The sequence below is a fragment of the Acomys russatus genome, chromosome 29 (genome assembly GCF_903995435.1).
Source record: "Acomys russatus chromosome 29, mAcoRus1.1, whole genome shotgun sequence".
Taxonomy (NCBI): Eukaryota; Metazoa; Chordata; class Mammalia; order Rodentia; family Muridae; genus Acomys; species Acomys russatus.
The window spans coordinates 41982459-42007883 of NC_067165.1; the positions used below are offsets into that span (position 1 = coordinate 41982459).

Below are 25425 nucleotides of genomic sequence, written 5' to 3' on the forward strand. Positions count from 1 at the left end.
TTGAGAAAGTATCTCACTGGGACTCGGGGCTCATTAATTAGGTTAGGCTAGCTAGCCAGAGATCCTCAGAGGTCCGCCTGTTCCCATCTCACCAGTGCTGCCACACCTGGCTTTTTTGTGGGCGCTGGGAATTTGTGCGCACCCAGAAAGCACTTCCTCTACTTTGCTCTCCCTCCAGTCCCCAGACCACGGTATAAATGTGTTCCTGCAAAGGTCGTGTGTTCGAGATTGCACTCCCAGGGCAATGGAGAGGCGCAACCTGTGATAGAGAATTAGTGCCTGCCCTCCTGAGCAGATAGACACCATCACGGAGGGTGGGGGTGGGGTGGGGCGCGGGCTTCTTGGCTCCTTAACTCTGTGGGCTTCCTGGAGGAGGCGGGGACCTCTGAGTACTTTCATCTCTCAAGTGTGAGCCCTCGTCCTTCAGTCATGGGATGAAACAAGAAGAAAGCCCTCAAGAGACGCTGGACCCTCAAGCCTCAGCCTTCCCAGTCTCTAGTAATGGCAGAAGGGAGAGCTCTGCTGTGCACCCAGTCTTAAGTATGCCATCAGAATCCCACAAAGTACACCAAGGCCCGGCTTCCCAAGAGCTCAAGTGAAGGCCCCATAACACATGGTGGCCCGTTTGCTACTCTCTCCCAGCGCTTCAACTTTGGTCCTCAGGCTGCCTCAGATGCCCCGCCTCAGATGCCCCACCCCCTCAGATGCCCCGCCCCCCCCACTTGCTACTCAGAGTGTGTCCTGCCCTCTGTCGGCTCAGCGTCTCCCACCCTACAGAAGGGACCTCCCTCCACCTCTGCTCCACAGCCGTTACCATGGCTCCCTCCAGAAAGGAAGGAGTTGTTCTTGGAAATATGACTGGTGCTTACCATATGGTGTCCACCAAGATGGCCTACCTTCCCAGAAGGCGTGGCGCTGGCCCAGGCTCCCAGACTCTGCTCCTCCTTGGAATCTGGTCCTTGAGTGCTGTGGCAATAGAGTTTATGATGGTACAAATGTCAGAGCCCTTGAGTTGTTGGTCTTCATTAGCCTGCCCTCCCCCCGACCATCTCCCTCCGCTCCTCGCTGGGCTCTGCCTTCCATTCTGGAAGCTTCCACTTCCTTCCCCAGCTACCTGCTAATTCACTCAGATGTCTTAACTTTCTTTACCACACAGAGATTCCCGATCAGCTCTGCCCACGCCATGTGTGGGCGTGCATCTGCCTAGTGTCCCACTTTGCCCGTGCCCAGCTCAGGTCTGCCCTCACGAGTCCTCGGTGATCCCCTGACAAATTAACAAAGGTTAGCAAGGGACCCTGTGGGCATCCCTTGAAGGGAGGAGCGCGATGGGCAAAAGCAAGGACCAGAGGCGAGGTGAGCAACGGCTGCTGTTATCGCACGAAGCTCTTGGTTTTGTTTTGCCTCTTTTGGCACAGGCCTGGGCTTTTCAGAAGGACGAATGAGCAATGTCTGCCGGTTACTCATGGTTCAGGCTTGTTAATTAATGTTCCTTATCGATCGTTCTGACTCGCTCTGACAGCCAGCCAGGAGTACCAGGAAGTTCTTTAGGTTAAAACAGATTTTTTTTTTTTCCTCTGCGAAGTCCCTATTCACTTTCGAGTAATCGTCAATGCCTAGAGATCCTGCACTGTGTCTCTGACGCATGCCCAGTGGACCCGTTCCCCTCCCTCAGCACTGGTCCCTGACGTGCTCCCCGTGGATCACAGGGGAGCAGGGAGGTGACTGCTCCAGTGGCCCAGAGCACAGTCTAGAAGTGACAGCTTACCTGCACACGGGAGCGATCCTAAATGTCCCTGAAGATCCATGCGGCAAAGGCGTGGACCCCAGTGTGATGCTGTTGACAACGGAGGCTTTTAGGTCATTGGATCATGCCCCTGATGGGGATTGTGTGATCTTTCTTCTTTTCTTCAAGAGCTGGGTCTTTCTTCTTCTCTTGAAAAAAAAAAATGTTTTTTAAGCCGGGCGTGGTGGTGCATGCCTTTAATCCCAGCACTCGGGAGGCAGAGGCAGGCGGATCGCTGTGAGTTCGAGGCCAGCCTGGTCTACAAAGTGAGTCCAGGACAGCCAAGGGTACACAGAGAAACCTTGTCTTAAAAAAAAAAAAAAAGAAAGAAAGAAAGAAAGAAAGAAAAAAGAAAAAGAAAAAGGAAAAGAAAAGAAAAAAGGGTTTTTAGATGTATTGTTTTATATGTTGAGTGTTTTGTCTACATGAATGCCTGTGTATCACGTGTGTGCCTGGTGTCCTTGAAGGTCCAAGAGTGTCAGGTCCCTTGAAACTAGAGTTACTCAAAACTGTGAGCCACTATGTGGGTGCTGGGAACTGAACTTGGGTCTCGGGTCCTCTGCAAGAGCAACAAGTGCCCCTAACCACTGAGCCATCCCTCTCCAGCCCCCTTCTCTCTTGAACAACTCTCTTACACGCTCCCCATCATGATGCGTGGCCACACCACAGGTCCTCTGACCATGGGCTGAAACGTCTAGAACCATGAGCTAGAGCAATGCTTTTCTGTTTAGAAGTTGGCTGTTTGGGCCAAAGAGAGATTTCAGCAGGTAAGGGTGCTTGCTGCCAAGCTTGACGGCTGGACTTCAACCACTAGCACCCGTCTGGTGGGAGGAGACTGCCAACTGCAATTGTCTCCCACCTCCACACACAACGAATAAAGAAGCGGGGCAACGCTGGTTATCTCGGACCTTTGTCACAGTGACAAAAGCTGACACCACATATTTCCATCCCCAACTCAGCAGGGCCTGGCAGTTTTATCTTTGGCTGTCCCCCGTGGCTGTCCCCTCATGGGTGTCCCCTGTGGCCGGCTGTGTTTCTCAGACATCTAGCAGCAGCCACTCTCGGGCACCACCCCGAGAATTCCTCCTTCCTACACACTTGTTTCAGTCTCCAACCCACATAGTACTTTCAGGTGACTTTCCTGAGAAGGACGACAAACCTGACATGCACGCCTGGCTCCAGGCTTCCTCCACTGTCTCCCCACTACAGTCCTGCCTGTCCACTGTACTTTAGCCCTTTTCTCTGCCTAAGGACTTCACACTGAAACTGCCTGGGGCCTCTGCCCTAAAATTGTCTTCCCAGCTAAGTGGTGGCACACTCCTTATCCCAACACTCGGGAGGCAGAGGCAGGCGGATCACTGTGAGTTCAGGGCCAGCCTGGTCTACATAGCAAGTTCTAGGATGGCCAAGGCTACACAGAGAAACCCTGTCTTGTAAAACAAAAAGACAAAAACTAACTCTTCCCTGAGCCCTAGGGACTCTATCACACATGCATTTACATATACTTTTATTGTCTGTCTGTCTCCCTCACAAGAGTCCTTTTAATTTTTGTTTTGTTTTCAAGACAGGGTTTCTCTGTGTAGACTTGGCTGTTCTGAACTCATTTTGTAGGTCAGGCTGGCCTCAAACTCACAGTGATCCAACTGCCTCTGCCTCTCGAGTGCTGGGATTAAAGGCATGCACCACCATGCCTGACCCCCTTTTAATTTTTTAAATATTTACTTATTACGTGATTGTGCACGTGTGTGTGTGTATGTGTGTGCACGTGCGTGTGTGCACTTCTCCTCGCCATCCCTCCTCCTCATCTCCACTCTCCCTCCTACCCTCCCTTACTGGTTCCAGCTCTGCTGGTTCTGCCCCCACATCCTACGCCACCTCCTCCACCCATCACTCCTGCCTGGTCACCCCACCCTGTTCACATTTCCGGACAACTCATCATCAGCTCCCAACTTCACAGCTTCGAACACAGACCTGGATCTGCACCCACAGGGCTCATGGACCTTGGGAACCTCCCACTGGCCCTTCTGTGCCCCCCCCACCCCCGTGAAGTCCAGCTTCTCTATGCACGGTCCCAACCCTACCTGTTCTCCAGTCTGGCTATGGGACCTGCAGTCTACTCTTGAGGCAGCTTCAATGCCCCAGCCTTCTGCTGGGCAATGGCTGCCACACCCTAGCTGGACCATCAAGGACCACAGCTACACTTAGCCAAACTTCAAGCTTTGCTGAGGCTGGAAGACATGGCCTGGAAAGGCACTGGTGAAGCTGTCTCTAGGAAGAGGGCTCTGAGGCAAGCCTTAAACACAGCCAGGCCTCTGCACGATGCATCTACACCGTCCTGGGTCCTGGTACTGCGCTAGGGTTAGGAGACTTGTGAGCTGGGAGGGGCGCGGATCTGTAATCAGCTTGAAATAGAAGGTTTATAAGATGTTTGCTTTATTCAGAAGCAGAGTCTCGAATAGCCAGGCTTCCCTCAGACTTGCCACTCAGCTGAGGATAACCTGGGACCCCAGCTCCCGGGAGCTGCACCACACTTGGCTCTTGGGGTCCTAGAGATTGAATCAGAGCTTCCTGTATGTTAGGCAAGCACTCTACCAATGGAGCAACGGCACTATCCCACACCCCAAAACAAGGCCTGCTCTAGGAAGCTGGCTATAGGGACAGGCCCAGGCCACCAGCACCCCACAGTGCCCAGGCAGCTGCCTGTGCTCCCTGCTGGCAGTCTTCCAACTGTCTCTGCCTGACATGCATCTGACTTGTGCCTCTCCTGAGCATCTCACCAGCCAGGCTTGGGTGTCAGCCACTCCCTGGGGCCTATGGGCATGCCAGGACATCAGCGAGAGGGACAGAGTCTTCTCTGAGGCCTGAGCCCCTGGACCTGCCATTTTGCATTTATGATAGCAGCAGTTAATGACACTGTCACTTCAGGTCAGGTGTGGGGAGATTCAGGAAGAGAACTCTGTGCCCCACTGAGTCCCGCCCTGTCCTTCACTCATCCTGCTCTGTGGGTCAAGGCCTCCGTCTTGCTCACCAGGGAATATCCCAGGCCACTAAGATTGCCTATGGATTGCCCCAGGGAAAAGAACAGAGCCACGGAGGACAGGAATTCCCTGTGCTCTGACTCCATGGCTCCAGGTGATCCTGTATTTTGTATCTCAGCCTCCCCAAAGCCTCTTGGCTGCCTTGATCCACTGAGCTTTCATGGAGTTTGTCCCACATGTGTCCACAATTGGGAAGCCAACCCCTGGCAAAGGCCTTCCTGCCCCTGGCCCACGTGCTGTGCTGCCAGCTGTGATTCCTTTATTCTGGGTCTTAAGACATGCTGGATCCAAGAGTCAAATCCAAATACCCAACGGTGCTGCATCAACCCAGCGTTCATTCTTCTGTTATAACACTGTGTGTGTATGGGGGGGCGGGAGTTAGGAGGAGCCACCTGCTGCTTCCTTTGCTGTTGGGTCCTGCCTGCCATGTTTTACAAGGCTAGGTGGTGGTTACAGGGGCCAGCACCATCAGGGTGAGAGCAGGAACAGCACATCTGTTGATGGGGTTGACTTCTGCAAGCACCTACCAGTGAGCGTCCCCTCCTTTGCTCACGGGGTTCTCCCTGCACCTCCCTGTCTCCTGAAGCATAGAATCTCCTGTCTGCCTTCCTTTCTATTGTCTCCCCACCCCCTCCCCCATCATGAGATTTTTTTTTTTTTGCTTTTTTTCTTCTTTAACCCTCTCTTAACATATTAATATCAAATAAATTTTATATTCCTTTTCTCCTGTTAATGTGCCTTTCTGAGTCTGGCTTGCAGGCACTAGTCACTGGACCTAAGGAAGCAGAGGAAGTTTTTCTCCCTAGGCAGGTGCTGCGTTACCTTTGGCTTTGAAGCCTCCTGGAGAAGGAACGCCTCCCGACACCTTGAAGGCTTGAAGGGTTTCAGTTTGGGGATTCGGGGGGACGCTGAGGTGGACTGTCCTTTTGGGTAAGAGGTCTATTAACAACACAGACAGACAGCAGTCTAATGGAGGCTCTGACAAGAGTTCACGCCCTTAAGGCAGAGGAGGGATAGTAGGAAGGAGGGGGTTTTGTGCCAAGGGTTGGTGAGCAGTCCACAGCACTGGCCTGCTGCCAGAGTCCTGAGGGTGGGCGAGGGGCGGGCTCCACGCCAGGGAAGAGATGAGGGTGTGGAAGAGGAGGAACGGAATCAAGGTGTCCTTGTTCCTGTCTCAAAAAACCAAACCAAAACAAAAAACCAAAACAAAACAAAAAACCAAACCAAAACAAAGAAACCAAACCAAACCCAAAAAACCAAACCAAACCAAACCAACCAACCAACAAACAAACAAAAAAACCAAACTAAGATAAAAACAAAAACCCAGCAACCTTCCCCCTCCTCGTTCACCATCCCCCCCCCCCCACAGAAAAAAGGTATCCTTGTTATATGAATGGGGAATGTGTCAGCACCGGAAGCTCTCATAATCTGAGGCCAGAAAATGTCCTTGCGGGAAGCCAGTGTTCCTGGAATCTGGGCCGCTGGGGAGTCTGTTGGAGGTTCAGACTCTCAATAAGGGGATTGTCCGCTGCCTTTACAGTGGCTGTAAGAAAGGCCACTGCAGAGAGTGAATGAATGAATGAATGAATGAATGAATGAAGGCCACCTCAGTGGGTGTGGGCCAAGCCACAGTCTGGTCTGATTCTAATAAGGTCACGTGCCTGTGTCAGCTCCACTCTCTCTCCTAGCTTCCACACCTTGGTCTGCTTGTGTGGATCTCATCCTAGGCTTAAGATTGTGAGAATTTGGGGTCGGGTTGGGGGCTGGTCTTCCCAGCATGTACTAGTGTCTAGCAAGCTGCATTGCTGGGCTGGTCCCACCTTCATGGAGGGCAAGGCCACTTCTACCTGCTCATCACTACAGCCCCTACCCCTGGAAGTAGTACAGGCACCTCGGACACTCCCTGAAAAGGCGAGCGTCTGTTAGCGGACTGCTTCATGCCTGCTGTGAGCTTTAGTTGTCAGCATGGCACAAGCTAGAATGTCCTAGGAAAGGAGTCCCAGTGAGAGACTGTCTAGATCAGGTTGGCCTATGGGCATGTCTTGTGCGGGGGTGGGGGGGGGTGGGTGGGGGAGGGAGGCAGGGGAGGGCAACTACGGGACCACTGTGGGTGGCGCCATCCCCTCAGTTTGGGCCCTGGATTATATAGGAATGGAAAAAACAAACTGAATACTAAGCATACACGAATACATTTCTCTTTGAACTTATTTTTAAAAATTCTTTCTAGAGTTACCTATTTTATGTATGTGAGTATTTTGCCTGCATGTGTGTGCATGTACCACATGGGTGCCTGGGACCCCCAGAGGTCAGAAGGCGGCACCGGATACCCTGGAAATGGAGTCACGAATGGTGGAGAGCCACCATGTAGGTGCCGGAAGTGGAGCGCTGGTCCTCTCCAAGAGCAGCAAATGTTCTTAACTGCTGAGCCATCACTCCAGTCCCTGTCTCTGCTCTTGGCAACTGATGCAGTTACCTGGTGTAAGTTCCTGCTGCCATGGCAACCTAGCTTGTGACCTAGCTTCTCTCAGTTGCTGTGTCAGAATGTTTTATCATAGCAACAGAGAGGAAGCTAAGACACCCTCCCATAGGCTCTCACGGGCCTTTAGCTGGGTCCTCTTCTCTTAGGACCTGGATGCCAGCGAGTGCTTGCTGTTCCCTTCACCCAGGAAGACACAGGCCGGCACGCTGGCTTCCGTTCCTCCCTGACATCCTCATCTTGGTCCCAAGCGGATTCTGATTCCCGCCTGTGCCCGTGACACTCAGCCAGTACGTCCCCGCAGACGAGCTGATGCTGGGGGTGACAAGAGCGAGGATGCTGACGGTGACGACTGTGATGATACCTGCCTCACACTGTGACCATCCCCAGGCCTGTCCCAACAGAGCCACTTCTTCTTCCTCCCCCCCACCCCCCCCACCCCCATTCACATCTTCTCCCATCCGGGACTCAGTAAGGCTGTGATCAGTGATGCCAGAGCCTATGGCAGCAGCCGGGCAGAGAGACTCCTCCAGGGGAAAAAGTGACTACACTTGTTTTGTCAGCGTACAGATATTGATTGAGGTTGGGAAATCAATCTTACCCATTGATTGCCTCTAGAAGTAGATGTTGTTGGGAGTGCTGGAGAAAATACCAACAAGTCTAGGCAGCCGTTCAAACGGACCCCACGCAGATGACATCATCGAGATTAATGAGCATGCGGTCTCATCTGTGCGCACTTATTCTAATTGGAGAGTAGAGTGGCCAAATTTCTTTTCTTTTATTCTTTTTCTTTCTTTCTTTTTTTTTTTTTTATAAACAGATCTTGCCTCAGGTTTATTTGTAAAAACAGCATAGGACACTGGTCATCTGCAAATAGTGGGTGGGTGGGTGTGTCACATAGACAGAAGCCTTTTCTATGGGGCCTTCACAGGGGCCTGGGCAGCTTTGGGAGCCTGAGCTGGGGCTGCAGCCTGGGCCTTAGCTGCGGCTTTCGCCTTGGTTTGAACCGTGGGCTGTGGTTGGTACAGCCTACTGCCCTTGCTCATGTAGCTTCGAGTCTTCTTCCCAAGCTTGGGATGAGCGATGAAAGCAAGCCCGCTGAGTTTGTGCCTGGGGCCCTTTGGCATCTTGGGCTTAGGCTTCACAACGGCTTTAATGGCCTCTGCAACGGCACTCATTGCCTTTGGGTTGTTTGCCTGCATCTTCTTCAGGCCTTTCTTGTGCTTCTTGGCAAAGCAGATGTTCCTCAGGAACTTGGGGTCAACCCCCTTAAGAGATTCGTATCCTTGTGACTGGGGTTTTTTGAGGCCATTTCTGTGCCATTTGTGGGACTGGTTGTGTTTGGTGTGGTTCTTGGACTTGGCCATGTCTGCACGGTAGCCCGCGGCTCCCACAGCGCCTGGGACCGGAAGAGGAAACCTCTATTCGTATTGCTGTACCTAGGATATGCAAGGGTCTTAGCTTGCTAGACCATAACCAGAAGCAACTTGGGAGAAAAGGGGGTTTATTTAGCTTACACGTCCTGTGTCACAGCCCACTGAGCGAAGTCAAGGCAGGACCCTGGAGGCAGAAACAGAAGCAGAGACCATAGAGGAATGCTGCTGCCTCGTCTGCTCCTCGCGGCTTGCTCCGTTGGATTTCTTATAGAACCCAGGGCCACCTGCTCAGGAATGTCACAACCCCACTGGGCTGTGCCCTCCCACACCATCAACCAAGAAACCGTCCCACAGACTTGACTGCAGGCCAACCTGACGGAGGTGTCCTCTCGGTTGAGGTGTCCCTCTTCCTAGATGACTCTAGCCTGTGCCTGACCGACAAAAACCCAACCAGCATATTGGGGTGGAGTGGCAAGCGAGAGGTCCATAAGGGGGAACGCACCCAGGTTTTAATTAACATCACGACTTGCATTTGTTCGGAGACCTCTGCTGAAAAGGCTCAAGGATGTGGTTAAGCTTGGTATGTGCAGGAGGCTCATGTACCATGTTAGCAAAGGGTAGATTGCTGGATGGTGAGACGACCGGAGAAATGAGCATGGAAAGGGAAATGGATGGAGGGAGTGGCGCAGACCCAGCTCAGGTGCAGGCTGGAGGGAACGCTTGCTTCACCTCCAAGGCTGGGGAGAACGGAAAGTGTACTCAGGCAGGAAGAGGAAGGGCTGGAGGTTTTTCCTGTATGTTTTTTTTTTTTTCCAATATCTCAAAATAGTACCTTTGCCCAGGTGGCATGTTTTAGGGGGCTCACACTGATTCCTACAAATATATATATTCTATATTAGGTTTTTAGAGACAGGGTTTCTCTGTGTAACAGTCCTGGCTATCCTGGACTTGCTTTTGTAGACCAGGCTGGCCTCGAACTCCTGAGCGCTGGGATTAAAGGTGTGCACTGCCACCACCCAGCTTGCCTCTTTTTCTTTACACATTTAATTATATATCTAAGTAAGGATATAAATAGAACCTTATGAGCCCATACAGTGTTGCTCGTATGTCACTGTGATTATGACTGACTATTGGTATTGGGTTAACAGTTGGGGCTCAGCCTGGAGAAGACTGACCGCGCCCCCTCCCCAACATAGAGATCATTGGTTACCTATAAATCTTTATACAGGATGAGGCATTATGGAGGTTCCCCCCTCCCCCATCCATGCTGGCATGTCAACTGGTATTTTCATGGCTTTTAAATTTATAAATAAACTAGGCAGCTGTCATTTGGAAGCTGGCAACTCATCCCAGAGGAAAGACATCTGACTTTGCCCAGGTAGCACACACCTTAAACCTTAGCACTTGGGAAGTAGAGACAGGCGGCTCTCTCTAAACTTGAGGCCAGTCTTGTCTATACAGCAGGTCGCAGGGCTGTACAGTGCAACACTATCTCATAAAAAGAATGTCCTGTTCCTTAAGAAGCTCTCTCTCTTAGGCTTGGTATGGTGGCGCACGCCTTTAATCCCAGCACTCGGGAGGCAGAGGCAGGCGGATCTCTGAGTTCGAGGCCAGCCTGGTCTACAAAGAGAGTCCAGGACAGCCAAGGCTACACAGAGAAACCTTGTCTCAAAAACAAACAGACAGACAGACAAACAAACAAACTCTCTTTTGCAATCTTGTGGCTATAGAGCCTGCCTTTCCTGACACTTCCGATTTCAACCCGCTCAGGCGTCTGTCTTCCCTGCTTTGAGTCTCCAGACAGCAGGTTCAGCTTGGCTAGCACCTCCCCTACCGAACACACATCACACTGGGCGAAGGGTGGATGGAGCTTTGGGCTGTCAGCCTACACCCACTCTGGCCATCTCCATCTTCTCAGCAGCCTCATGGCTCATCAGTTTCAGCACTGGGCTTGGAACAGCGGTGGCTCGGTGCATAAAGGCCCTTGTCCCCAAGCCCAATGACCTGAGTTTGACCCCTGCAACCCACCTGGTGGAAGGAGAGAAGGGCACCAGAACTATCAAGGCAGGAAAACAGGATTTTCTCATTTCCTAAGCAGGTGAGGCCAGGGCCATGAAGGAGCGCCACGAAGGAGCGCCACGAAGGAACGCCACCAAAGAACGCCACGCAGCTACACACAGTGGTTTTTCCTTCTGCTTTGTAATATTTGGAACAATGATTAGAAGGCAAGAGGGACTTCTAAGGAGTGACTTGGAGGGGAGGAAGCGGTTTGCAAATGTTGGCATTTGACTCCAGCCCCAGGCACTTCTCCACCTGGCTTCCAAATGTCCCTGCCCCTTCCAGGTTCCAGTCACCGCCCACTACCCACAGCCCACAGCTCACAGCTCACAGCCCACAGCCCACAGCTCACACAGCTCACAGCCCACACCTCACAGCCCACAGCTCACACAGCCCACAGCTCACAGCCCACAGCCCACAGCTCACAGCCCACAGGTCACAGCTCACACAGCCCACAGCTCACAGCTCACAGCTCACAGCTCCCACAGCTCCCAGCTCACAGCTCCCACAGCTCACAGCTCCCACAGCTCACAGCCCACAGCTCACAGCTCACAGCTCACAGCTCACAGCTCCCACAGCTCACAGCCCACAGCTCACAGCTCACAGCTCACAGCCCACAGCCCACAGCTCACAGCCCACAGCTCACAGCTCACAGCTCACAGCTTGAGGCATGGTGGTGGGACGCCCCATGGGAACAGGGCTGAGACTTCCTGCCTCCCATCCTGGAGGAACAGCAAGAAGAGATAGAACAAGAAATGGAGCCAACTGAGAAAAGTCAAGGACCACCCCCCAGTGACTCACTCTAGGGGACATTTTACGTTAAATACACCATATTCACTAAAAAGGAGATCTTTCTGTGTCTTCACACCAAAGGTTTTCTATACCAAAGTTTTGTCTTTATTGAAAAAACAAAGAGGCTTGGTATTCTAACAAAGTTGGACACAGATGGCACCTCTTCCCAATTCATTTTGTTTTTATTTATTTAAGGTTCACTTGGAGCATCAGGAAGGGGGTGAGCTGAGTTTCCTCCTAACCCTGTTTCTTAGACTCTTTGTGGATGATGATGGTGGTAAATTTCCATACGATAAAATCAGTGAAATGCCTGCTAGTTAGTAAAAGGAAGGAAAAAAAAAAATCTATAACCTGGAACTACACGCGTGCAAAATGGAAACCAAACTAAATCAAACCAAACAGAAACTCTGGGAAGACAGCGCTTTGATAGATGATGTTTTAAAATTAATTCTTTCAGTGAGAAGAGAAATAAAGCAGTAGCAGCCAAGCACAAATTGAAATTCTTCCCAAAGCTCCTTTAAATATGTTGGAGAACTGGGAGGGTCACAGTGCTCACCCTCAGGTATGGGGGCATTAAATCACTCATACGCCACGTTCCTCACCCCTGAGCTCCAAGCTTGGGAGTTTCTCCCAAGGGAATAATTTGAATGATAATTGGATAATAATCTGAGCATAAAAAAAAAAGCCAGTTTGTACTTGTGCCCGCTTGGGTCTTTGTTGCTGCACTGCCTGTCGTATTGGAGAGAAAGAGATTGTATTTAGCAGGGGCTGGCCCGGTGATGGCAGGGAAGAAATGGTGAGGGACTCTGACTAAGGCTGTAGCTGCAGGTTAGAGAGGAAGGCTGAATCAATGGGGTACTTACAGGGCGCTGGAGAGGGAAGGAGGGACAGAGACCACTGGGTCAGGGTGGATGGTGTTACAAGTTAATAGGGAGGATCTAGGGGAGTCAGCTGGGGTCTGCCTGCCTGAAGAGAATTGGATGGAAAGGTATGGTAATTATCCAGGTAAAGGTGATACCACAATCTCCTGTAGACCCCCCTTTTAGTTGTTAGACTGGCAATTACATGTCAAGTGCATTTGGGGGGGGGCATTCGAACTGCAGTACCGTGTCTATGTACCGCTGTGTTGTGCTTCCCTATGTGGCGGAGGCAAATTCCATTTTAATTCCTTTCTGCTGGATGTGCTTTTACTTTTATAGTAGAATTGTCCCTGTGTTGATCTACCCAGACCTACTTGTGTGCGGGTGACACTTCAGCCCGAGTTCCAGAATCTCCTTGGGACTTAAGATTTCTTTCTTTCACGGCCAAGGCTACACAGAGAAACCCTGTCTCGAAAAACCAAAAAAAAAAAAAGATTTCTTTCTTTCTTTCTTTCTTCTTCTTCTTCTTCTTCTTGTTTTTTTTTTTTTTTTTCTCCGAGATGGGGTTTCTCTATGTAGTCTTGGCCATCCTGGACTCACTTTGTAGACCAGGCTGGCCTTGAACTCACAGTGATCCACCTGCCCCTGCCTCCCGAGTGCTGGGATTAAAGGCATGCGCCACCATGCCTGGCAAGATTCCTTTCTTTAAGAATAAAAAAATTCTTCTTTTAATTACACTTATCTGGGGACTGCACACAGGCCGCCATGCATGTGTGGAGGGAGAGGACGACTTGGAGGAGTCGGTTCTTTCCTTCTGGTGGGGGTCCTGGTGAACTCAGCTCTTCCCCCCACTGACCGTCTCACTGACGCAGAAGGGAACATGTGACCTTTAAGCCTCCACTTTCTCACCCACACACTGAAGGTGATGGAGGGACACAGCATGGGCCGTCACAGAGATGACTGAGGCATCATAAACTCTACAAACATTTCACCTTTTCCCAAGACAGAACTCTTAGTCTGCCTTTCGAAAGAACTTTGGGCTGGCTGGCCGCTCTGCTCACCTGTATTGTCACCATCTGCGATACTCTTACAATTTCATCCACCCAACGCCACCTCCTTCCTCATGTGCCTGCCCTTGTCAGTCAGCTGCCCTCTGAGGCTCCTAGGTAGAAATCACCAGAACATCTCTCTCCTCCTTAGTTAACCATACCCCACCTGAGTGGGCGTGGCTGGAGTGCGACAGACCTCTGCTGAATCCGGGCCCTGCTGCTTCCTGGATGTGTCACTGTGAGTGGTGATCTCCTCTCTCCAAACCCCAGACTCTTGGTCTGTAAGATGGGACAGTAGCAGCCTGCCACTTAGGGCTGTGCCTCTCAAGGCAGTTGAGGTAGCTTGCGTGAGAACTTAGCATCATTGTAGTCAAGGGGCTCTCCAGAGGGGAGCTGGGCAGGGGAGTCCCACTCTGGTCTAGCCTGTTGACAGCAAGGGTGGACTCTCCTGACTGCTCCCTACCATCAGCCCCTTCGAGGTCAAAGGTCAAAGTGTCTTCAAGATGACCTTGCTGTGACACTTTGGCAATGTCACTCTCTGTGCAGGACTGTAAGGCCTGGAGTTGTTCTACCAGAACTCTAGAAGCCCCTGTAAGTCTAGTCAATATAGCGTCTGGCTACCTGTGTGCCCGAACCTCCACCACAGCTCTACTTCAGCCTTGGTTACACGGTTCTTTGAAATGTGGTCACCGGAGCAGACTGGGTCCCACGCAGCTCAGATATCTCTTCTGTGTCTTGGCCTCCCTGTCCCTAGCATTCAGCGCCCTGAGCACAGTCGTCCCCTCCATGGTCCACTGCACCACACTCTGTGAGGTCCCATCTCCACTGTGATGGCTGTCCCTGTTGAGGTCAGTGCCCTTCACTCGGTCCTCCGCACCCTTCGCTGCCTCCAGCTGCCCCCACCCCCACCCCCCAGGCTTGCCACGCTTGTCTGTTTACTGTCTTGTTAATAGATAATGTTTTTCTGGGATTTGGATGAACACACATTTACTTACAGGTCAAAGGTCTGTGGAGTCATTTGTGACTTCAAATGCCCAAAACTAGCCATGTCTACCCCACCCCCCACCCCCCGCAGAAAAGACACATTCCTAGATGCCCTGTGAGCGTGGGTTAAGGAACAGTTGTGTCTTGAACGTCACATACCTGAGAGGGCAGACATCTTTCCTATTTGTGGAAAGGCAAGGGGACAATGGCAGCTGTACTTGTCCACGGCCCTCACTGGGGCAGGATGCTGGACTCTGCTGGGTGCCCCAAGCAACTCACATTTCTTTCCTAAGGCGTGTGAGCTTCAAGTGCCTTTGTTTAGCGCTGATGGAGAGGAAGTGGGCGGTTGACTTATTACTGCTACTAGCCCCAGCTCAGGAATGTCCTGTCTGTCGCTCAAAATGTGCCTCACATTCCCAGAACTATGTTGAGTCTGGAGAGGAGGTGAGTGAGTCAGAGTCCCCTGGCTTTCTACAGCTCAGCCCTGAAGCCGGCTGCCGAGGGCGGGTGGATGGAAAGAAAACCGTGTTCCTCACTTGGGGTGACTATGGCTTTTGGGGTTCAGAACTCAACCATCCTCGTCAGCCTGGTAAGGTGCTCTCCAAGCTGGGTAAGGCCCTCTGGCTTGCCTGTGAATCCCCAGCTGTTCAGATGTCTGCAGAGCTCCTGAGTTGCTGCCTAAGCTGTCTGACCTTGGCCGTGGCCCTGACTGCTTCACACAAATATGATGCCTCTGTCCTTACAGTCCTGCCATCGACTCCATCCTTGTCAGGGCCTTTGGACTTCGCTCTCATTCACCATTTCTTTTAGGCCTTCACGCAGCTTCCCTCATCCTCCAAACAGGAAGACCTGGAAACATTAACTCAAGGGCAAGGATCTGGCAACAGTCCCCGAAAGCCAAGCACAGACTCTGCAGGGTTTAATGGTGCTCCTGAGAGAAGCCACCTGCTCTTTCCCGCCCACCTCCGGGCACCCATCCACCAGGCTAATGAGCCATGAGACGGCCCAACCCACTCTGTAGAGATCTCTTCCCAGCCATGTCTGCACGGACCCATGCAGAGGGTCCCTCCTGGTGCCTGTAAGTGGTCATTGTTCTGTAACCCAAAGTACTGCTGGGCCGTGAGCACTCCCAGGGTTACCATCCACACTCTTATTTCCAAATATGCATTAACCCACCCGGAAGGAAACCCCCAATTTCCCAAGCGCTAATAAGAACCTTCCATGCACAAAAGGCCAGGGAGTGCCAATGGGATCCCTGGAGAGCGAGTCTCTGACACTCACCAAGCACAAATTAGCCAGTGTTAAGCAGCCCGGAAGGAGGAAGGCGGGCGCCATAGCGCCAAGTCCTGAGACTGTATCTTCCATCTGCCAACTTGCTATCATGGAAAGTCATCTCTGCCCTGTGACTCAGTGCCATGTCAGTGTGGTAGCGCCCTGATGAGCGCTCCCCATGCAACAGGCCTGGGGGTGAGCGCTCAGAGCTTCGAGCATTGGGCTGAAGCTAGCCAGGCCAGGAGCGTGTCTGGCTTCAGTCTTCGCAAATCGACAAGATTTGTCTACAGAGCCGTGACCAGGACCAAAGTGCTTCAACACCAAGATACTTAACATATGCCAAGGTCCTTCCATGGCATGCAATCGCTACCATGTGGCACCTCAGGGGGGTCCACCTGCTCACAGCTGGAGCCCTGCTGAATGCTGCGTCTGAGGGCTAAATCTATCTATCAAAAGTAAGCAAGAGCAGGGGTCAGAGTCACAGCGAGACACCACAGACCCAGGGAGGCACGGCCAAGGACATCTGTACCGACACATATGAGCTACGGAGGACAGGCATGGAAGAGCCTTGTGTTCCTGCTCTGCCTGTGCTGAGGATGGGGCCACTTCAAGAAACTGGCTCAGGGGCTGGGGAGATGGCAGCACAGTCAGTGAAGAGTGAGGAACCAACGGGTAAAGACACGGATATGGTGGCATGTGCTTGTAATCCCGAGTCTGGGGAGAGAGAGGCAGGAGGATCCCAGACTAGCTTACTCCATGGGTCCCAGATCCCACTGAAGGGCTCAATTCAAAAAACAAGGTGGATGGCGCCTAGGGAACCATGCTCCAGGTTTTCCCTGCTTCCACACATATGTACCCCCTACCCATGCGCGCGTGCACACACACACACACACACACACACGTTAACTGGGTGTGTGTATGAAGAAACTGGATCAGATTTTAGTGGTAGAATTCTGAGTTATATTTACCTCCGCGCGCGCGCGCGCGCGCGCGCGCGCGAGAGAGAGAGAGAGAGAGAGAGAGAGAGAGAGAGAGAGAGAGAGAGAGAGAGAGAGAGAAGAGGTGTGGGGGGGGAGGAGGGAGAGAGAGGAAGGAGGGGGAGTGGGGAGGAAGGGGAGGGGGAGGAGAACGGAGGAGATAGGTAGTGGGGAGGGGAGCCATGATGCTGTACACCTCAAATTCTTCTTCCCCGACTCAGGGCCGTCCCTGCCTCCACCTCAGAGAAGGCTGAGACCAAAGGCTGCCAGGAGGCAGGGCTGAAACCTTTGACTGCCTCCTTTGAGCTTGTGTCCCTGTCACTTCTGAAACACTGCTGAGGTCCACGCAGCCGCTCACCTCTGGCCTGGCTTCCTGTCTGCAGCCAGGACACATGCACAGCACCTGGCCCTTGAAGGGACCCACTGAAGAAGGCTAAGGCTCTGTAATTGCTGTAATTGTTTTACACTTCAGCCTGGTGACAATACTCCCTCCAGCTCTGGTCTGAGTCTTCAGGGGCATGGAACTTGTGCCAAGTTGGGAGGGACTGAAAGAGTCAGGGTGGGGTAAGTGCACCCCAAAGCACAGAGTCACAGGACAAAGTTGGGGGCCCAGAAAGGCATGCTTAGTCTCCTGTGTCCCCGGAGCACACCCCATTAAATAGCAAGTAGGAAAGATTGTGACTGTTGAATAGAGACACAGGAAGAAACACAGGCCTTTGCGCTGCTCTGGGCTAAGGAATCCGGCCTTTCATGAGGCACTGGGTGGGGAGTATGGTGCTGACTCAGCCCTGTGTGACCTCTCACCACACTGGAGGAGCCGACCGACAGCAGAAGAAGATCCTATGGCCTCCAGGGTATGTGGGGTGTGGAGGTGAAGCCAGCAGGTTGGCCACTGCGCGGCCAGGCCAATCGCCACCTGTCCCATGGCTTAACTTCTTTCCCTACAAAAGAGATGGGACAGTACCATTTTTAAAATCTTTTCAAGTTCTCCAACCATGACTCCTGGCACTGCACAGGGTTCATTTTCTACCTGTGTGAGCCTCGTGCCGCACACAGCAAGTGCCCTCCACTCTCTCAGGACTGGCCTGGGGTAGTTTGCTCGCATGGCAAAAGATAAAAATAAAAACGTTTAAGAATGAATGTGACCGGGGTGCTTGCTCTCTACTGAACTACATCTCCAGTGGGATCTATGTATTGAATTGTCATTTTCTTCTTTATTGTGTGTGTGTGTGTGTGTGTGTGTGTGTGTGTAATATTAGGAATCAAACCTAGGAAATTCACAGAATTTTAGATCTTGGGCCTAGAGGAGAAAGAAAAGCTGGTGACTATCCTTCTCTAGGTCAGGGTAGAATAAACCTGAGACACAGGAAATTCTGATGCCCTCTCTTCTCTCTTTTAAAACTATCATGGGAGCCGGGAGGGAGCAGGAGAGACGGCTCAGGGGTTAAGAGTGCTTGCTCTTGCAGAGGAGCTGGGTTTGGTCTCCAGAGGCCACACAGGGCTTACAGCCGTCCACACTCCCTTTAGTACATACATGCACGTAGGCGAAACACCCATACATATAAAATAAATCTAAAAAGAAATATAAATATTGATTATTGAGGAATGAATTAAGATCATGAGACTTAAGTTTTTTTGTTTTTTTTTTTAAAGAAAATAAGTCTTTTGGCCCTTCCAAGCCACCATAGAATCTGGAGAACATGACCCACATAAAGTGTCAAAAGAACCTCACGCCAAACTGTGACAACTTTTCATGAATTCAAAAGACTTGTTTAAAAAAAAAGAAAAAGCCAGGCAGTGATGGCTCACACCTTTAATCCCAGCACCCGGGAGGCAGAGGCAGGCGGATCATTGTAAGTTCGAGGCCAGTCTGATCTACAAAGAGAGTCCAGGACAGGCAAGGATACACAGGGAAACCCTGTCTCAAAAAACAAACAAAAACAAAATGTCCGGGCTGGAGAGATGGCTCAAAGGTTAAGAGCACCGACTGCTCTTCCAGAGGTCCTGAGTTCAATTCCCAGGAACCACATGGTGGCTCACAACCATCTATAATGTAATCTGCTGTCTTCCTCTGGCCTGCGGATGTACATGCAGGGAGACCACTGTATACATACATAATAAATAATTCAATCTTTAAAAATTTTTTCCTAAATTTATCTTTACTTTTCCCTAAAATTGGTCCTAAGTCCTATGAGGTGATAATTATTGCCTTTAGTAATTGAACCAATATATTTTAGTTTGTGTGTGTCTATGTGTGTGTGGTACATATGCATTTGTGCGTGTGTGCGTGCGGGTGTGTGTGTGTGTGTGTGTGTGTGCGCGCGCGCGTGCGTGCACACATGTATCTACCCATGAGCATCAAGAGACCAGAGGTGCATGCTGTGCTGCTGCCATCCCTGTGTCTCTGGGCCACACAGGGATAGGCTATAGACATGTTCAACCATGTGGGTTCTGGGGGTTTTCAGCTCAGCCTCGTGATGGCATAGCAGTCACTCTTACCCAGTGACATGTCTCCCCAGCCTCAAGTTAATACGTTTCCACTGGAAGCCGTCCAATTGCAGACACCTGGAAGCTATAGTGTCCACTGTTCGAGTTCCATATCTTGACTGCTGGTTTTGTGTCTTTGGCGACGCAATTTGATGAAGTTGAGACTGTCAGCATTTCTCCCCTGTCTCCTTCAACTTGGAGAGGGACCTTTGTTCAGGCCTGTTTTCCACTTTGTTCTGTTGGGATGAGATCCGCAGGCCATGACTGCTTAGGTCTCATGGAATAAAACTGTCTCTGCAGGCGCATCAGAAGCTAAGAGTTCAGAAGTCCGGTGTTTGAGATTCATGGGCAGGCCAGGAAAAGGGTGCCAGGACATCCTGGGGAGACACAACAGAAGAGTAGAGTCACACATCGGCAGAGGCTTTAAAGACTGTGCTGCTACCACCGAGGCTGAAGACAACTAACACAGGGTTGGGGAAGTAGCTCATCAGATAGGGTGCTTGCCTAGCATACATGAGGCCAAGGGTTCCATCCCCAGCATCATGTGATCATGTGTGAGGCACCATACCCATAATCCTGGCAACTCAGTAGGTAGAGGGGCACACAGTAGGTGGAGGGGCACACAGTAGGTGGAGGGGCACACAGTAGGTGGAGGAGCACACAGTAGGTGGAGGAGCACACAGTGGGTGGAGGGACATACAGTAGGTGGAGGCAGGAAGATCACAAGTTCGAGGTCATCTTCGGTGGCTTCTGGTCTCCACTGTTTCCAAGACAGTGGAGTTAGCAACAATCATGCCATTGCCCCTCTGGGATCCTCAGATGATTGGTCCTGGTACAAGACAGCACAGACTGGAGACAGCTACATCAAGATTAACATGAGAAAGAAGCTCAATTGGCAGAGAAAGACTGGACGCCCTTCCTTGCCTGGGCATCACACAACAAACAGAGAATGCTCCTGAAAATTCTCCTACGTACAAGCATGGGAGATGCTGGCACTGTGTGGATGTCTTATAAAAGGTTGCATGGCTCATGGTCCATGGCTTCTGGAGAGCATACTGTTCCTTCAGCTCAGTAGGCCACTTATTCTCGGGAGTGCTTTCTTTTTTATTTACTGATTTTTTTGTCTTTCATAATAAGCAGTCTCTGCCTATACTTCAAATCACGTGTTCCTGGTCCAGCCATTTTCCATGCACAAAGAAACTGCATTTCCAGCAGATGTCCCTGGGCTGTTCCAGCACATACCTCACAGACTCAGGTCTTTGTTTATATCAATCCCAGGACCCACACAGATACTTTATTCCTCTGGTGCCCAAATCCTTTATGTCAAAGGTAGTATTTGTGCAAAATCATCCTGCCTAGGGGCTGGAGAGATGGCTCAGTGGTTAAGAGCACTGTCTGCTCTTCCAGAGGTCCTGAGTTCAGTTCCCAGCAACCACATGGTGGCTCACAACCATCTGTATTGAGATCTCATGCCCTCTTCTGGCCTGCAGGTGTACACACAGATAGAGCAGTCATATAAGTAAAATAAATAAATAAATCTTTAAAAAAAAATCTTCCTGCCCACCATGGGCAGTCAGTCATTCCTGGGTACTTACAAATCAACACCTGTGCAGTGTAAGCCTGGGTACTTAGCTGCTACACTGCTCTTTAGGGAATAAGGTCAAGGAAAAGTTCAAATGTTCCCTAAAGACACAGTTTTTTTCTCTAAACCTTTTCTTTTATTTTTGAGATTATAATATGAATGCATCATTTTTCCTTTCCGTTTCCTCCCTGCAAAGCCTTTCGTATATCCCTTGTTCGCTTTCAGATTCACTGTCTCTCTCTCTCTCTCCCACCCTTAGCATTTCTTAGTGTGGAGCTGAGGCCCTGTGCATTCTCCTCGCCTGCTTTGGCTTGTCCACCACTGTCCTCGTCAGCTCGCGCGTGGTTAGGCACTCGTGTCGATGAGACTTCGTGGGTGCAGCTTCTGACATTACAGAGCGACCTGGCCTCACGGAAACTCGAGCATCCTCTGCGCTTAGGATCTTCCCGCGCCCTCTTCTGAAATGTCCCCGTTTAGGTACAGGAGGTGTTCTGTGGCGGTCTTCAAATGCTTTCGATCTGTGGTTGAATCTGCAAACAGGGACCCTCTGGACATAGAAGGTTGACTGTTTCCTCCTGTACTCCGGAAAGTTGGTGGCAATTCACATATCTTGGGAGGAAGATGGAGAAAAGACAGCTCCCCTGCAGCCCTCTTGGGGGCTTCAGGGGTTTTCTGTAATTTTACAGCAAGAGTAGAGCCTCCTGGGCAGACAGCAGACCAAGAGCATGCTCCTCAGAGCTGTGACTGGCAAAGCTCTCAGGGCTAGTCGAGAGGGACGGAGCTGAATCGCTTTTCTCCCATTTCCCCCTTATCTATGCAGTTCCAAAAGAGGGCGGAAACTGTCTGTTCATCAGTTTTCCCAAGTGTAGAGTCATAAAAGTTATCTGAACCCACTTTGTAGAACTATTACCATAGAAACAGAAGCCTGGGCGAGGCTTGAAAGATACTCTACTCCAGCTGGTACTTCTGTTACCAGTTAAAATCGCTGGCCTCAGGGATGCCTGCGCTGTGTGACGCTCCAGCCTCAGGCCATGGGCTGATTAAAATCTACCATCGGGCCCTCAGCAATCACATCTGGGGCTTCAGTGGGCTGAAGAGCCAGGAAACGGCCCAGACAGGAACTTCCTGCGGCAGGGCTGACCTGGGAAGCAGCTGCCTCTGTCTCTCCTAGCCCACCACAGAAGGTTTGATTTTATTACGTATGCATCTTCTTCCTTCTCTTGGTAACTAATCAGTAGCTACTCAAGGAATCATGGGGGAAGGTTCTAGAAGCTTCTCCTTGTAAAGTCTGGCTCTGGGGTTGAATGGAACTTAGTTTTCTGATTCAGACCCTGTTCTGAGGACCCAGCTTAACCCAGCAGTACTGAGGTGACCTTTAGCCTCTGCACGCTCTTGTGGGAACCTCCCAGGGTATACACGCCTGAACCTGCATATAGAACATTTAGCTACGTGATGTGGTCTCTTCTCAGATTTTCTTCTTTTTCCTTAAACCCCTTTTTATTTATTTATTTATTTATTTATTTATTTATTTTATTTTTTATTTTTCTTAAAACCCTTTTTAAGGATGGGCCTGGTGGCACACACCTTTAATCCCAGCACTTGGGAGGCAGAAGCAGGTGGGTCACAATGAGTTCTAGGCCAGCCAGGGCTTTACTGTGAGATCCTGCCTCTGAAAACCAATGAATGAATGAACGAACAAGCGAACAAACAAACACTCTCTTTAGTAAAAACTAAGACACAGGCTGGGGCAGTCAGTTGGTAGTGTTTGCCTAACATGTACAATGTCCCTGGCCCCATCTGCCGTACCATAAAAACAAGAGAAGGTGGCACAATTGGGAGGTAGAGGCAGGAAGAGCAGATGTTCACATCATCACCACCATCACACACACACACACATGCACACACATACGTTGACACACACGCGCACACGCACGCACAGACACTAGTGCAGGCCTTCACGGGGTAAGGGCATGATGACACATGAGGAGCTCATGAGGAGCTGCTTTCTCCTCAAAAGCCGAAGATGAAACTGGCTTCTTCTGGAACCTGCTGAGGGGCCTTTGAGAGGTTGCTTCAGTTAACATAATTTCTATCTGTTTTAAGGTGTGTGTGTGTGCGTGCAGTGCCTGAACAGGGTGTGGGCTTCCCTGGAGCTGTACGTACAGGCAGTTGTGGGCTGTTTCACCTTGGTACTGGGAACCTAACTTGAGTCCTCTGCAAATGCAGTCCACACCGTCCACCACCAGGCCATCTGTCCCCGGCCAATTCCAATTGTTTGTTTGTTTATGCTCTATAATAATAATAATTTAAAAGTATAATATAAGATGGGTGGTGCGGAGGCAGAGGCAGGCGGATCGATGTGAGTTCGAGGCCAGCCTGGTCTACAAAGTGAGTCCAGGACGGCCAAGGCTACACAGAGAAACCCTGTCTCGGAAAACCAAAAAAAAAAAAAAAAAAAAAGATGGGTGGTGCACACTTTCATCCCAGCACCCAGGAGGCTGAGGTAGGTAAATCTAGGAGTTTGGTGCCAGCCTGACGCATGTAGATGTTCTACGCCAGCCAGGGGGACATAGTGAGACCCTGTCTCAGTGTAATATACGGCAATATAATCGATACATGCGCCAGCGCCCGGGAGTGTATCACGACAATCAAGCATCTAGGATGCACATGGTTGGCTGCTGCACTTACACATGACTGCTGGTCCCCCAGATCAGAGGACTGCGTAGCCACATTATAATCTTAATCTACACTCATCCTCGAGGGAAATGTTTTTGTGCTGTGCTTTTCTATCCAGCCCCGCAGCATCTTGGGTAGTCCCCGGCCACTCTTTTGTGACGCGGCTGACCAGGGCCTATGGGCGCTGAGCAGCGCTCTTCCTCAGCTGCTTTGGAATTAATTGTACCCGTCTGTAGAAGGCGTCCTGGGATTCACCACAGGGTGGGATCAGGTCCCCAGTGTCAGTGGTGTCAGGATGAAGGTGGGCACAGCGGGGGAGCCAGCTGTCAACCATATGGTCCCCAGGCTTGTGACCTGTGACGGCATGTTGCGGTTTTCATTGAGGTCCTAAGATGGAAGCACAATCAAGAAAACTGGGACTAGCAGGCTGGGGAGATGGTTGGGTGGCTGCTCTCGCAGAGGACCCAGGTTCGGTTCCTAGTACCCACAACTGACTGTAACCACTGTCTGTAACTCAAGTTTTAGGAGCTTCTCGCCTTCTTTTGACTTCCATGGGCACCAGGCACACATATGGCGTACCACACACATGCAGACAAAACATCTGTACAGATAAAATAAAACTTAAAAATCTTAACCCAGGTGGCGACGGCGGTGGCGCACGCCTTTAGTCCCAGCGCTCGGGAGGCAGAGGTAGGCAGAATTCTGTGAGTTCCAGGCCAGCCTGGTCTATAAAGTGAATTCCAGAACAGCCAGGGCTACACAGAGAGACCCTGTCTAAAACAAATGAACATCTTAAGGAAAAACCCAGTGTGACTGGACGTGTTAGTGCAGTCAGGGAGGACGGTAAGTCCAGGCTCCCAGACTTGTCTCCCCGTAGACAGCATCTCTAGGGGGAGCCATCACCATCCTGTGCAGATGACCAACCGGGGCAGAAGCTTTTGCACAGGGACAAGTCTTGAGAGTCCCTGAAACAGCACAAGTCCAACTTGCCCCCTAGAAGAAAGAAAGCAAGGAAGAAAGTCAGCTCTCTCTCTCTCAGACCAGCAGCACCTGGGGCATAGCTAACTAGATCACAGGCCCAGAGACAGGGGCTCTGAGGTTTCTTGGTGGTCCAGCACCGGAAGTAGAGGGAGTAAGTCTCCTGGAGGCTCAGAAAACCTCTGTGTGCCCAGGCTTGTGCTGTCTTGACGTTGGTTCCAGGCTCTTCTCTCTCTGCCCCAGCAGACCTGTACATGCTCAGTCACAAGCCTTTCAAACTTGTTTCAGCATAGGGAAATTGATCTCTTGTGACCACCTTTCTTGCCACCTCAGGTGTGTGGAGGAGGGTCCTTTAGCCACCATATCCAGAAGTTTAGGGCCAGAGGGTTTAGAGTTTGGCTGGCTTCTCTCTCTCTCTCTCTCTCTCTCTCTCTCTCTCTCTCTCTCTCTCTCTCTCTGTTTTTCCTTCCAGGATAGGGTCTCTCTGTGTAGCCCTGGCTGTCCTGGATTTTGCTCTGTAGACCAGGCTGGCCTCGAACTCACAGCGATCCGCCTGCCTCTGCCTCCCGAGTGCTGGGATTAAAGGGATGCGCCACCATCTAGCTTGGCTTGCTTTTCCAATTTTGAGATATTTGTACATCTACAATGATATCTAGGTCTAAATGTCAAATCTGCTTTCTGTTTCCTACACACATTACACATATACACACCCTGAAGTAATTTCTCAAAAACACTAAATACTTTTTAAATATGTGTATGTCAGAGGGCAACTTACAGGAGATGATTCTTCCCTTCCATGATGGAACTCAGGTCACCAGGCTTGGCGGCAAGTGCATTAACGCTGACCCTGAATCACTGTACACATTTTAAATAATTTTGTCCACTTGACTGCATCCTGTCATGTGAGGACAAGTGTGGAATTTCCCACTTGTGGTGTCACCTCATTTTGGAGCAGTTTGCACTCTGTGCTTAGTGAGGCTTATGCTGTTTCTATGGAAGCAAACAGCGTGGGAATGACCCTCCTGTGCCAGCTGTGC

At 50.9% G+C, this 25425-nt stretch overlaps 1 protein-coding gene across 1 annotated transcript; it reads right to left on the minus strand.

The window, feature by feature from the left end:
- Positions 1-8210: 8210 nt before the first annotated feature.
- On the minus strand, positions 8211-8664 carry LOC127211170 (60S ribosomal protein L29-like). Its single transcript, XM_051170957.1, has one exon. The coding sequence runs from the start codon at positions 8662-8664 to the stop codon at positions 8212-8214; it is 453 nt and encodes a 150-aa protein (XP_051026914.1). The 3' UTR covers position 8211.
- Between the last annotated feature and the right edge of the window lie 16761 nt (positions 8665-25425).